General features: G+C 39.9%; 1 protein-coding gene across 1 annotated transcript; it reads right to left on the bottom strand.

Moving 5' to 3' along the window:
• Positions 1-791: 791 nt before the first annotated feature.
• Positions 792-13,122, bottom strand: MDH1 (malate dehydrogenase 1). The gene is made up of 9 exons (XM_069852967.1): positions 13,004-13,122; positions 8,094-8,192; positions 7,685-7,781; positions 6,548-6,723; positions 5,235-5,357; positions 4,925-5,101; positions 2,225-2,338; positions 1,952-2,041; positions 792-1,432 (listed from the first exon to the last, which is right to left on the bottom strand). Exons 1-9 carry the CDS (start codon positions 13,004-13,006, stop codon positions 1,307-1,309), a joined length of 1,005 nt encoding a protein of 334 aa, XP_069709068.1. The 5' UTR covers positions 13,007-13,122; the 3' UTR covers positions 792-1,306.
• Positions 13,123-13,241: the final 119 nt, after the last annotated feature.

Here is a 13,241-nt window from a genome sequence, read left to right as displayed (position 1 = left end):
AAAAAAAAAAAAAATCACAGGATTGGAAAATTTCAATGAAGAGCAAAGTACTCAATACTGCAAATTTGGAGTAGCAATGTGCAAGCTCCCTCGAAAAAGTGGTTGGCTATTCTTTTTGCTGCCATGTGCATATTTTCATATGCTACCTACCAGAAGATCAAAGCATCCTGCAAAACCAGTGCAGACTGCACAAAGTGACACAAGCCACAGTAAACGACAGATAACCGCAGCAGGAGGGAACTGCCCAGAAATATAAAAACTGGAGAAAGTAGAACAGAGGACAAAACAGTTCAGAAGCATGAACACAAAGAATATCCACCACTTCCTAGTTTTGGAGTTTGTAAGTAGTGGGAAAGCAGAACATGAAGTCAATGAGCAGATGAGAGATTTCCTATTGAATTGCTCCACAGAAGTCTGCAGAGAATGTAAACACTGCTAGAAACTCATAATATGAGAGATTCAAACATAGATTCAACTGTTAACTTGAGAAGGTGAATACATCATGAGATAGTCTAAGCAAGCTTTGGAGGCTGCAATCAAATTAGTACTGAGCTACAGTACGAATCCTGCTTTGATATTGTAGTGCTGGAGTTCAAATCTGCCTTTAGGCTTTCATGTCTGATGTTGATGTAAAGCAATTTTGCATAGGAAAGACATGGAAGTAGCTAGGTACTGAGGGAAACTAGTTTTAAGTAGCTTAAATAGGCCTCCAGGGTTGGGGTTTTTTTGTTACTATCAAATCCTGCTACTTACATAACTAAAGCATACAAATAAAGAGCAACAGACTACTCTTTAGCATTATGTGATCAAGCATCTTTTAATATTTGTATTGACAAACACTAAGCATAACCAGAGTGAATAATATATACTTGGAGTCTGTCCAGTAATAGACTTGAGTCACCAAACTACTGGTTCAAGGAGAACTATTGGCACTAATTTCATTTTCAGTTGAGCCGTAGGATGCTGAAGTGATCATGGACCAGGACATGTTCTGACAGTGCCAGATTCTAATAAAACTGAGATTGTGCGTTAGTAGCCAAGGCAGAGGCAAACAATCATTCTGTATCATACACAGAAAGCAACTAGTATTGAACAAAGTTTGATCAACAAACTAGTTTTACTTCTTTAATAATCCCTTTGCTAATAACTCAATAGGCACAACAGTACCAGTAAGCATATGAACTTTAAAATACATAATTGCCACAGACAGTTGACTTAAATACAGTGACAGTGTTTGGTAGCAGACTTAGAGACGGCTTTTAGATTCTTCCACTCTAAAATGATTTTGTATTTCCTCATCCTCTAGTCATGCACTGGAGAGGAATTCCACAGCAGTCTCCTTCTCTTCAGTTAACTCCTTAGCAGTCAGATCCATCTTCTCACGAGAAAAATCATTAATAGGAAGACCCTCAACAAACTTCCAGGTCTTGTCCTGTTTGAAAACAAATGAAAAGCCCTTCTATGTGAGAACAAGCTTCATACAGTCTGCATGAAGGAAACATTGCAGTATAACGAAAGTTTATGGCCTTAAAATAACACATCAGGCAGAAGTTAATATTTTTAGATACAGAATACAACCAGCACTACCTAGTCATGTAAAACGCTACTTGTCTATCAATACTTATCTGACAACTACTATAAAATGGAATCACAAAATCATAGAATAGTTGGGGTTGGAAGGGACCTTAAAGATCACCTAATTCCAACCCCCCTGCGATGGGCAGGGACACCTCCCACTAGATCAAGCTGCCAAAGGCCCCATCCAATCTGGCCTGAACAGCTCCAGAGATGACATAACCACAACCTCCCCGGTCCTGGCTGCGAAAGACTGATAAAATCCCCAAATCTCAGCAACTGCAGACCCACACTAAAAGCATAACTGTTAACTAGCTCATACGACAGTTCAGCTAGGTCTTGTATAAGAACTTAGACTTAAACACAGTCTAGTTACCTTGATCACAACAGGGAATGAATACAGCAAGTCTTCAGGAACACCGTAAGAATTGCCATCAGAAATTACTCCCATGGAAACAAATTCCCCCTGAAAACAGAAAAGGAAGAGATAAATACAAATCTTAATTTCCAATATACTACATATCCCATGAAACACTTCATTCGAGAATCAGATTCTTCCCCCTCAACACATACACATTTGAGGTCAAAGACTCCAGCATGTAATCAAAGCATCAGGCAAACAAGAACTTACTGAAGAGCAACATCTTACCGGTGGAGTGCCAAACCAGATGTCCCTCACATGATCACAGATAGCTTTAGCAGCTGACATAGCACTGGACAGCTTCCTAGCCTTAATAACTGCTGCTCCACGTTGCTGAACGGTCTGCAATTAAGAGAAAACCCTAAATTGTAACACAGCAAAATCTTGGCTTGGTCTAAATGCTGTTAGTAAATGCCACGAGGGAAGACTGCCTTACAAACATTATTTAATTTCATCACTCAAGATAACAGTTCTATCAATAAATGAACATGGCATGCTATCCAGAAACACAATCTCAAAGAGTCTTGCCAAGACAAGAACATAATGGAATATTTCAGAGGTTGGCTCATTTCTTAGTACCTGCTTTACAGCTAGCAGCCCACAAGCTTCTTTCATACCAATCAGATCTTTCAAGTTTTACCACCAAGAGATTTCACATACATCAACAGTAACAGACTGGGAATTAAGGTTTGGTTTTTTTCCTGAATATCAATGTGAACTACTTGATGGTCCAAATCCAAAAATATTTAATGCATAAAATTAATTTAATTCCTGAAGATTGTTGAACCTACCTCCCTATACTCAAGTTTATATTTAGAACTTTTATACTTATGAACTGCACATCTTGGAATTTTAATAGCTTCTTAAACCTTGTATTTTTTTTTCTTTAAATAAGTTTTGGTAAGGCTATATGCCAACCAGTATAGAAAGCAGGAATTATTAAATCATCTTATTTTAGTCAAAGCATTCCAGCATAGACCAGCATTACAGTGTACCGAGAAGGCCAAACCAGTCTCCTGCCTCAATCACATTAGATATTGCAGGATCAAGGACAAGGGCAAATTTCTGCTTACACTCTGGCTCATGAACTGCAGTTGCCAGCATACGTTTATTTATTCTGTAGCAACAACCAAGAACTGGAATAAGTCATATCCAAAACTAATACATGACAGAGCACAGTTCTATGACAAAACACATCCTTGGTCCCAAACTAAAGGTGCCTCGGCTGTCAGTATGCCAGTAATGTTGCATTACCAATTACCGAGCAAAGTACAGCTACATGGAGGCACATTCATCACAGGTTTCAGTATTCCTGCTTCACTTGATATTGCATGTAGACAGCCTGTGCTCTTGATCAATTATTACCATTATTTTATTTTCCTATCCTACATTACTTGTTTATTACTACCATTTATTAAAACATTCGCACACATTTTCTAAATTTTTCAGATTACATTTCAGAAATGCTGCTGTTGAGGCTACAAATTCAGATTTGGTAAGTGTGTGCGTGTGCATGGATGTACCTGCATGTGCAGGGGGAGGGCTGCTGGGCTTTTTGGGGTGGGTGGGGAGCAGAAAACAGATCATCCTACTTCATGTACAAAGCTGCTCAAAAAAGCCACCATAGTGACCTGCTCGTGTGCCAGCTGAATTGTACCTACGCTATGACGAAAATTTTTGTTGAATCATTTCAGCACTCCAAATGCCTCTTTCTAGTAGTATTTACTTAAGTTCCTTAATGCCTTGGCCCTGGTTCCAGTTGGGAAAGGGTTAATTCTCACAAGAAGCTGGGAAGGGACACAGCTGGAGCACCTGACTCAAAGTGGCCAAAGGGATATTTGATACCATGAAATCATGCCCAGGATACAAGAGGAGCACTTTTCTTTATTCCTTTGGCATCAGAGTGCAGGCCACAGTTTGCTTGCACGTGGAGGGGTGTACCAGTACATCTGGAATCAACTGCCTCAGAGGTGGAAACGCAGCCCTACCAGACAATTCGTATTTCAGACTGTTCTGAAACAGCCTCGTAGATACCTGGGCCAAAGAGCATGGCACTGAGAGGGTGTATCACATTGTCTATCAAGCAGCAGCCTCCGTGAAAATCAAAGACAATGAACTGTGAAAAACTACACTGAGAGCGATGGGTAGTGTGTCCTTTAAACATCGGGATACACATTTAGCAAAAGCCACCTGGTTAGTTAACAATAAGGGATCTACCAATTGAGCTGCCCCTGACCAGGCAAAACTCTCATTTACTGTAGAGGGGGATAAAGTTCCCATAATATATATAAAGAATCTGTTTGGGAAAACAGTCTGGGTTAATCCTACCTCAGGCAAGGGCAAACCCATCCACGAGATTGCTTTTGCTCAAGGTCCTGGGTGCACTTGGTGGTTGATACAAAAGGATGGGGAATTCTGATTTGTACCTCAAGGTCATTTGATTTTGGGTGAGAATAGCCAATAATTTGTACTGTATGAAGTCATCATTTCCCAGGTGGTGGTGAGCATTTTGTATTGTGTATTAACTGTTTTGTATATTCTTTGTTATTATTATTGTTATGTTTTCTCCTCCTCTACCACTCTGTTATTTTTTAATCCCAGTTTACAAGTGTTACCTTTTTTTTTTTCCAATTCTCCTTTCTGCTCCTTCTGGGAGGGGAAAGAGTGAGCAAGCGGCTGTGTGATTCTTTCTTACTGGCTAAGCTCCACATGCCTCTTAATTTTGCCAGCCAAGACTAAACCAATACAGCCTTAAATTTTTCAAGAGCCAGTTACTGATAGAGACAAAGTATCCAAACATGACTTATCCTAGTGAGACAGGAAGAGCTGCTTCACACAGCCAGTCATGAAGTTGTAAACTACATAAATATGAGGCAAGGAGAAAGCAAAAGCACAGAACAACTATTTAAAAAAGCCCCAAGGTCTTACCAGGATAAAGTCTCCCTTCAGCCAGCTGTCATCTTTTATAGCTTCATAGACTCCAATTTCCTTTCCTTTCACATTTACCTTCGCATGATTAACATCTGGATATTGAGTGGAGGAGTGGTTGCCCCAGATGATAACATTCTTCACATCATTAGAAGTCACACCAAGTTTCAGAGCAATCTAATTGGAAATTAGAGATGTCCATAGTATTAACTTCACAGCGTCTTAATTCACAGGCTTCTTACTAGAAAGTGTTGCTCTGTGTTTAGCAGAGACAAGAGAAAGCATTCTAGTTTGAATAGGCCCTTCTTACCTGAGATTTAGCCCTGTTGTGATCCAAACGAGTTAAGCAGCTGAAGTTTTCCTTTGGTATCGAAGGAGCTGACTTTGATGCAATCAGGCAGTTAGTATTTGCTGGATTACCAACTACCACAACCTAAAAACAAAGAAAGGAAAAGGAAATGCAGAAAGATGAAGAAGTTATTTCTGCAAAACAGATGTCCAAGTGAAATACATGGTTTTGCCTTAAAAGAAACTACTAAAAAGTTAAGTTTTCTTATGAATGTGTGTTGCTTGTAGTCATCAAGTCTTTTATAACTGCACAGAGAAAAATATTTTCTAACTAGGTATCTTCTTTATAATTTGACATTCAAATGTGAAAGAGAGAACTTCTAGGGAGATCTGTACACTGACCCACAGCCTGGCTTCAAACCCCATGCCACTAGATACAGAGAAAGCACGATACAAACACACCAGCCAGCCCACTATCACCTTTTAAATGGTTCCTGGACTGGTTGCTGCTGCTTTATATAATTGCTTTATAATTAAGAAAACCAGAACAGTTGCTTATCTCAGTGTTCATAGGCAGCTAGAAGTAAAACATTGCCTGAATTTAGATCAATTTATTACTATGGAAAACTAATTTTTATTCATCCTTAATCTACTAATATGCCTCAAATGATTAACGTCAAGCTCCATATACTCTCAATCACACAAGCTGATCTACAAACCTCCCTTTGTATTTCCTCTTTTGAAAGCAAATTCAGTAAATTTTCCATTACTCTGCAATAGTTATTGATAGTTTTTATTCCAACTGTATCAAGAAGCAAACAAGTCTTTAGAAGCAGTAGGAAGTTCATCAGCAGAGGAAGTAGACATTAAAAAGTCAGTTACAAAGCACAGTTGGAGTCTGGGCCTGAGATTAAGAGCAGTAGGAGAGCAGCCACATGATCCCATTAACTGTGCTGAAGGAATCTGAGAGAGAACAATTAAAAGCTCCCAGTGCTCCAAAGACCATGATCCAAACAATCTAAATAAAGCAGATTTTTTGTGCAATTGTAAGTCTATATTGATACCAAACTTAAGGGTTATTATGTTAAAGCCACAGATGGATAAGAAGTAGGCAGCTGCATGTAGATAACTTAGTTCTTCCAGAGAAGAGAGATAAAAAGAAGACTGCTTTTTATCTTCATATGTTTTTTTTTTTTTTTTTAAGAATTGCTGGTAACCAGCAGGAAAGGAATGCCTGCACTGAATAGGCTCCTGCTTATGCAATATCACTCTAAAATGTTTTTAGATCTCTACATAACTCAGAGTTATCTTTTTAAATTCAGTTTCTATATTCACCTTGACAGTCTTTTTCGCATACTTGTCCAAAGCTGCACCCTGAGACTTGAAAATTGTCACATTTGCTTTGAGTAAATCCTTTCTCTCCATGCCCTCTCTCCTTGGCATGGAGCCAACCAGAATTGCTATGTCAAGGTCTTTGAATGCAACTTCCTCCTTGTCTGTTGGAATGACCTCTAAAAAAAGGAAACGGGGGAAAAAAAAAATCTGAGTAAGATAAACAGTTATGGCAAAGTGTTAACAGGAATATGCTTTATTTCATAAACAGCATATAATCTAATCCAACACCAGCACCTTCCCCTTCTAGTCAGTTGGCTCCAACTCTACAGATTAGAAACTGTTTACTAGGAAGTATTTATATACAAATATTTAACAAAAGCTTTAGATGTAAATTCTGAAAACACCGGAGAGATTTATGTCAAAATATACTTTTCATGTGTCTCTTTCCAAACACATATCTATGTGTATATATACACCTATGTACACATATACCCATGTATATATATGCATGCATGTATATATGCTGTTCTTCACTGTTACAAAAAAAAAATCCTTAGAGGCAAGTATTAACAAAAATGTTTTCCTCTCTTTTTAACAATTCAAACTGAAGAATGTTTGATTTGTACAAAAGCTGGTAGCTGCACATTTTTTAAGTACACATCACATTTTACAGTAACACTGACTGGCTCCATTTATTCTGCTTGTTTATTTATCAGAACTTGCTGAGTAATTTTCAAAGTGCATCTTTATGCATAAGATATTTCTGAAGACTAGGTTTTTTTTTACTTAGTAAAGGCACAGAAGCATATCTAAAGATTCATTACTACTTTACCACAAGGGCAGAATACAATGCATAAATGCACAATCATCTGACAACGTGTTGCAGATGCTGAAAACCCAGAATTAGATGATATAAACCTAAATACAGGTATCTGCATAGTCAATTCTTTACTCAAAACTCATTTGATTACATTCTTCCTTACAACCTAAGTTAAATTATCTTCCACAAAACATTAACCAAAGAAAGGATCATCTAATATTTTCTTCTGCTTTACTTCCTACCAGCTACAGGAACTCATAAACACGACAGTTGTATTAGAACATCTTGTAGGGATAAGAAATATTTCTTTTGGCCACCTCTCAGCAGCGGTAGAGCACAGTCCTGCAGCTCCATCACTACACCTTCCAATACAGACATCATGGGGGTGATATCCAGCAGCACAAGAATAAGAGGCTGCAAAGAAAGAAATGGTTTAGTGCAAGTTGCATGTAATCTGTTTTGAAAATTAATTGCCTTATTACCTCCTAGAAACTCCTATCTTGTGCAAGACTTAAAATCCATATACAGAAAACTGAAAAACTTCAGCATGACCAAATGAAAGCTTGCATAATAGGGCAGGATTACATTTTCATTACTTAAAGAATTATTTGCATATTGGTAAAACATTCTGAGTATCTACAAGAAAATAAGTCTCAGACTGTAGTTCTGACACTAGCTTATTCATTACTGCACAGCAAACAAGTGAAAATTCAGTTTAAGAGTTACCTGATCTTTGCCAAAGACATCTCCCTTGGCAATGCTGTAAAGCAGCGAGTAAGCAATCTGCCCAGCAGCTCCAGTCACCAGGACTCTAACTGGTTCACCCTGCAAGAAAGTTATAGAAACTTACCCACAGCTACACAGCACAGGCTCACACCATTTGAGAGCAGGGAAAATTAAGTTATTACAGGAATAAGGTTATGATTATTTAACCTGGATGAAAGCATATGCCTGTATGTGGATCAGTGTCAGCTCCTGGGGTGACACTTCTGTCCTCCTACAACCACCAGCAATTTCTCTACTTGCTTTTCCAGAAACAACCACATTCAAAAACATTCCCAAGAACTGTTCCTGAAAAAGTTTCCAAAATGCCAGGAATAACAGTTTATCCTTTTAATAATGCTATCTTTTCAGCTTGAGCTGTTATATCATCTACCCCACTAGCACATCAAACAGACACAAGTTTTAAAAGCTGCCACACTTCACCAGCTTTCAGATTCTTTCAATTTTGAGGGCTGTTTCCACTAAGCATTTTGAACACTTACTTGCATCTGAAGACCTACTGAATGCCAGAAACAAAGGAACACAGAAGACTTAGAACTACTGCCTCACTGAACTGTTATACAGCAATTAACCAAATACACAGGAAAAAAAAAAGCTATATTACAGACAAATACAGACTCTAATATCCATAATACAAGTGTACACTGTCAAACTGACCCAAAACTCCAAAAGACTGGGAGAAGACTGACAACACATTTCTATATTGCAAATAAGAAAAAAATGGCTTACCTTATAGCAAAAGTCCATTTTGTTAAGCAGAACCAGGCCTCAGAGAGCACCAGAGGTTATTTAATATTGAAAAGGGAAAACATGCCAAAGGACATTCATAACCCAATATTTTGTAAGCCTGTTTTTTGTATCTCCTTTTTTCCCTAGATGCAATAGGGCTGGGGCAGACTATGCTAGGACAGGAACAAGCACACACCAACCAGCTTGCCAGAATTTCAAGCCCACTTTTTCAAATAATTAAAAGATGATCATTTGAATCATGGACAAAACATCTTCCACATTCAATTATGTCTGAAGTGATTTAATCGCATACTGGGCCATGTCAGCGTAGAGAAGCGTAGCTCACAGAGCAAAGGCACGCATTTCGCTTAGCGTTGGTGATTACAACTGAAATACTGAGTCCAGTTTGGGGACCCTGAGTTTTAGAGGGATGTTGAAAAACTAAAGAGGGCCCAGGCAAGCATTACTCAGCTGGTTTGGGCTAAGGGTTCATGATCTATAAGATGAGGCTGAGAGAGCGGGGTGTAGTCTGGAAAGGTAGAGGACAAGGGATGATCTAACAGCAGCCTACCCACTACTTTGAGAAAGGTTACAAAAATAATGCTGCCAAACACCTCTCAGCAGTGGCAGATGGCAGCACATGGGGCAACAGCTACAAATTAAGAGAAAAATTCTTGATTTTTTTTGACCCAGATGAAAAACATGTACGACCCAATTTAGTAGCAGCAAAAGCCATGCTATAAGGCTGGACTAAACAACCTTCAGAGTCAGAGCAAGAAAGAAGTCAGACTGGATGACCTCTAGAGATCCTTTCCAACCAACATTCCTATCATCCATATTTATAGAAAAACCATTTGGGGATTTCAGTGTATTATCTCTGCAGAAGTGAGCAGCCAAGCACAGCTGCATCAAGCTAGCATTAGATAACTATAAAAATGAGGCCACCTACCCAAATTTACCACATACTAGATAAAATGAGAGCCTAAGCAATGAAGTTAAACTACTGAACATGCAGATTCATACCTCAACATCATTCTGCCTTCATTTTGGGAATGATTCTTTAAATATTTGGTTAAATTGCTACTGGTTATGGTGTTGAACTGCATTATTTTTCTTTTGCAAGATTCCTACACCGAGTCTCATCCCTCAAACCTTGTCATAGCAGAAAATCAATTCTTGCTGGTTTAAAACTCAAAGCTAGTTTGGTACGCTGCACTCAAGTAGGGTGGTTAAACCCTCCAATTGTACCATAATGTCTGTATGATTACAGGCAGCACAGATTAAGATGCGTATCAGATTCTAAAGCCACCCTCTCAGCATGTTTTGAAGAAGAATCTGAATTTTATTAAGGCAAATGGAGCAATTAACACCCTTTCAAGGCAGCTAATCGTATTAATTAGGAAAATAAGTACTGGAAAATAACTGCGCTGCAAAACCTTGGCCTGGCAAAATCCCATATCAGCAGCATATAAAACATGATCCCGTGCTAAGCATGCTACTCCAGAACTCTCTCAGATAACAGAATACATTTTCTTTGAATGAAATGCTATCTGAAACCAATTGTGAATTGATTTCTGAATTCCCAGTAAATGGAGCAAAGATTTCCAGAAGTTAAGCTCTTTCTCCTTTGCCACTTATGACCAAATCTAAGGTAGTGTCACAGAAGGGAGAAAGTCAACAAGAAATTTTTTCCACTATATGCACTTTATATGCTAATCTGATTTAAACATAGAAAAATGTCAATCTATCTGCTAGCATTACAGTGAATGTTTAGCACAATAACATAAGAGGGGAGTGGTGGAAGATAAAAAGGTGAGAGGTAGGACTATTTTATGTTTTAGTGAGGCAGACTTAACATTTAGCCTTGTTAAAAACAAACCCTACAATTATGACTCAGCTCTGCCCTCTCAAAATAGTTATGCTTGCTTACTACCATCCTTCCTGTTCTCCCCTCATTTAGGGTTGGAGGAGGGAGGAAAAAACATAAATTAAAACAAAGTGAGGAGTACTACTTGCTTGGTTTTTCCTCTCCACACCTTCAGTACATTGGATTCATACACAAGCTTTCCCCAAACCCTTTTCCTCTGGCATCAACTGTAAGCAATTAGCATCAAAGAAAATGTCATGCTCTCTTTTGATTCTAGAAGCTAGATTAACAAGTCAGATTATGTTGTGCTTCTTAAAAAAATCTAGGTAACGCTCCCTGGAAAACTAACATCGCATATAAAAATCAGTATCATTGAGCAGCTGAGACTACTTTTGGAGGTTGGATGTTTAGAGAAATTGGCTTTGGGTGGACTTCCAGACTGGAAGATTGAAATCGCTTCCCAAAGGAAGTTGTAGGCTCCACGCGTTTACGCTCAGGCATTTTAATCCATGATTTAGCTCAAGCACTGGGCTTGAGTTAAGAATATTTTCACGCTATGGTAACTCAGAGGTGACCTTTATGCACTCCCAGGTATACAAGAACTAGACAAGACAAATAAAACATCTAACTGAACTATTTAGTTTCAAAGCCTTCCCAACTTCACATACAGCCAATATATAGTCAAAAAGTTTTAGGAAAATGAAAGCATAGTAAAGGTTATGATAAAAAGGAAAAAAAAAACTCTGAACATTGCATCCTCAGACACCCTTCTCCAACTAATTAATTCAGCAGATATGTAGGGTTTCTCCCTCTCCTAAGATTCCACAAATAAAAGTAAAGCTTTCAATACCACACAAAGAGCTGCCAAAACTACCTTTGTGCCTAGATTACCTCTCTGATTACTGCTGATATTAGCACCACACAAGAAAGTAGCACTACATTGCAAAACTGATTCAGGTTACAAAGGTAAGTAAAAGACTAATATTAAATAATCCACAAGCTAGCAAACGTAGCAATAAGAAAATCTCTGTCCTTTCTACATAACTGATGGACTTTGCCATCTATCAACTAATTACCATTATAAAAAAGACCTCAATAAACAAGCTTAACTGTCTACAAAATACCAGCTTAACATCATTCCTGAATATTAAAAGCCAACTAAGGCATCTTATTTAGCTTGACAAGAATGATCTAAGCATTTGATTTTATCTCTTCAAAAGTCTACGGTTTGCCTAACACACTTTCCTTTTGCTCTCCCCTCTTTAAAGCAGAGACACAATGACAGTAAATGTATTCAAAAACATGGTAGAAAGTATCACCAAGATAGTCGTGCACTTTTGTGACCTCAGCAGTACTATGGTTCACAGGCTGAATTCCAAAGGAATTCTTTCCTAAAGAAATGACCTTGAGGCAGGTGCCCTTAAAAACTTTTTCCATTTCTTTCAGCTCAGCAGTTGCATCAATAAACACACATTTTGTTTAAGAAACATAAACCCTTTGCCCAACACCAAATACATAATTAGAACAGTTAGATAAAAAACCGGTGACATTCTAAAAAGTCTGGGCATTAAATTAAGCTTCAATTAGCAGTTCTCCTGGAGACCAGTAAATTCGTGGCAGTTACATGTTTCAAAAATGCACGTACAGATTAAAACTTGCACCTTAAGGTCACTTTTGAGAATCTGTGTTTTGAGTGGAAATAAGAGTGGAGAATTAGGATAGGTGAGTTTTACAGATTTCAGTATTTTTTGGCATACAGCTGAAATAATAAGCCATGTTTCAGAGCACGCAAGCATCTTTTCTATAGCGAAGCATCAAAATATTTTAATAGCTCGGTGTGATTTTTCATGATTATAAAGGAAAGCGAGGTCGCTATGCAAGTTTTTGTGCGTGCCCACCCATCTCTAGATCTGGCACAGAGAAGCACAGCGCTGCGGTCACCGGTGTAAAGAACCAGGGCTCCTCTAGAGCCCGGAGAGCCTACACAAGCAGCTGCGTTCCTGACAAGCAGCAGGGATGCAACGAGCGAGGGCAACACCGCTCGGGCGCCTCCCTCCGAGCCCCGCGGGGCTCAGGGCCGGGCGCTCCCGCCGCCTCGAAGGGCCCGCGGGGTCACCCCGGCGCGGCGCGGGGCGCTGAGGCGGCCGGGGCCCCTTCCCTCTCAGCGCACCTTCACCTCACCCCCCGCCTCGGCGCAGCGAGGCGGGAACCCCCCACCCAAACCCCGTCCCACCGCTTCAGGGGGCGCGGTACCGACCATGGCGGCGCGGAGCGGCGGGGGCCTCAGCCTCGGGGTCACCTCTACGGCGCGAGTGGCGCGGCGGCGGCGCGGAGCGGGGTGCCGACGGGAGGGGGGAGGGGCGCCGGGGCTGCGCGGGCGCCTGGGAACTGTAGTCTCGGTCCCCGCCGCCCCCGCCGCCCTGGGCTAGGTGAGAACTACAACTCCCAGCGTGCCTCGGGGCACCGGAGCCTCGCCCCCGGACGCTATTGGCGCA

Source organism: Phaenicophaeus curvirostris, chromosome 2 (genome assembly GCF_032191515.1).
Source record: "Phaenicophaeus curvirostris isolate KB17595 chromosome 2, BPBGC_Pcur_1.0, whole genome shotgun sequence".
Lineage (NCBI taxonomy): Eukaryota > Metazoa > Chordata > Aves > Cuculiformes > Cuculidae > Phaenicophaeus > Phaenicophaeus curvirostris.
This window is presented reverse-complemented; position numbering and strand designations above follow the sequence as displayed.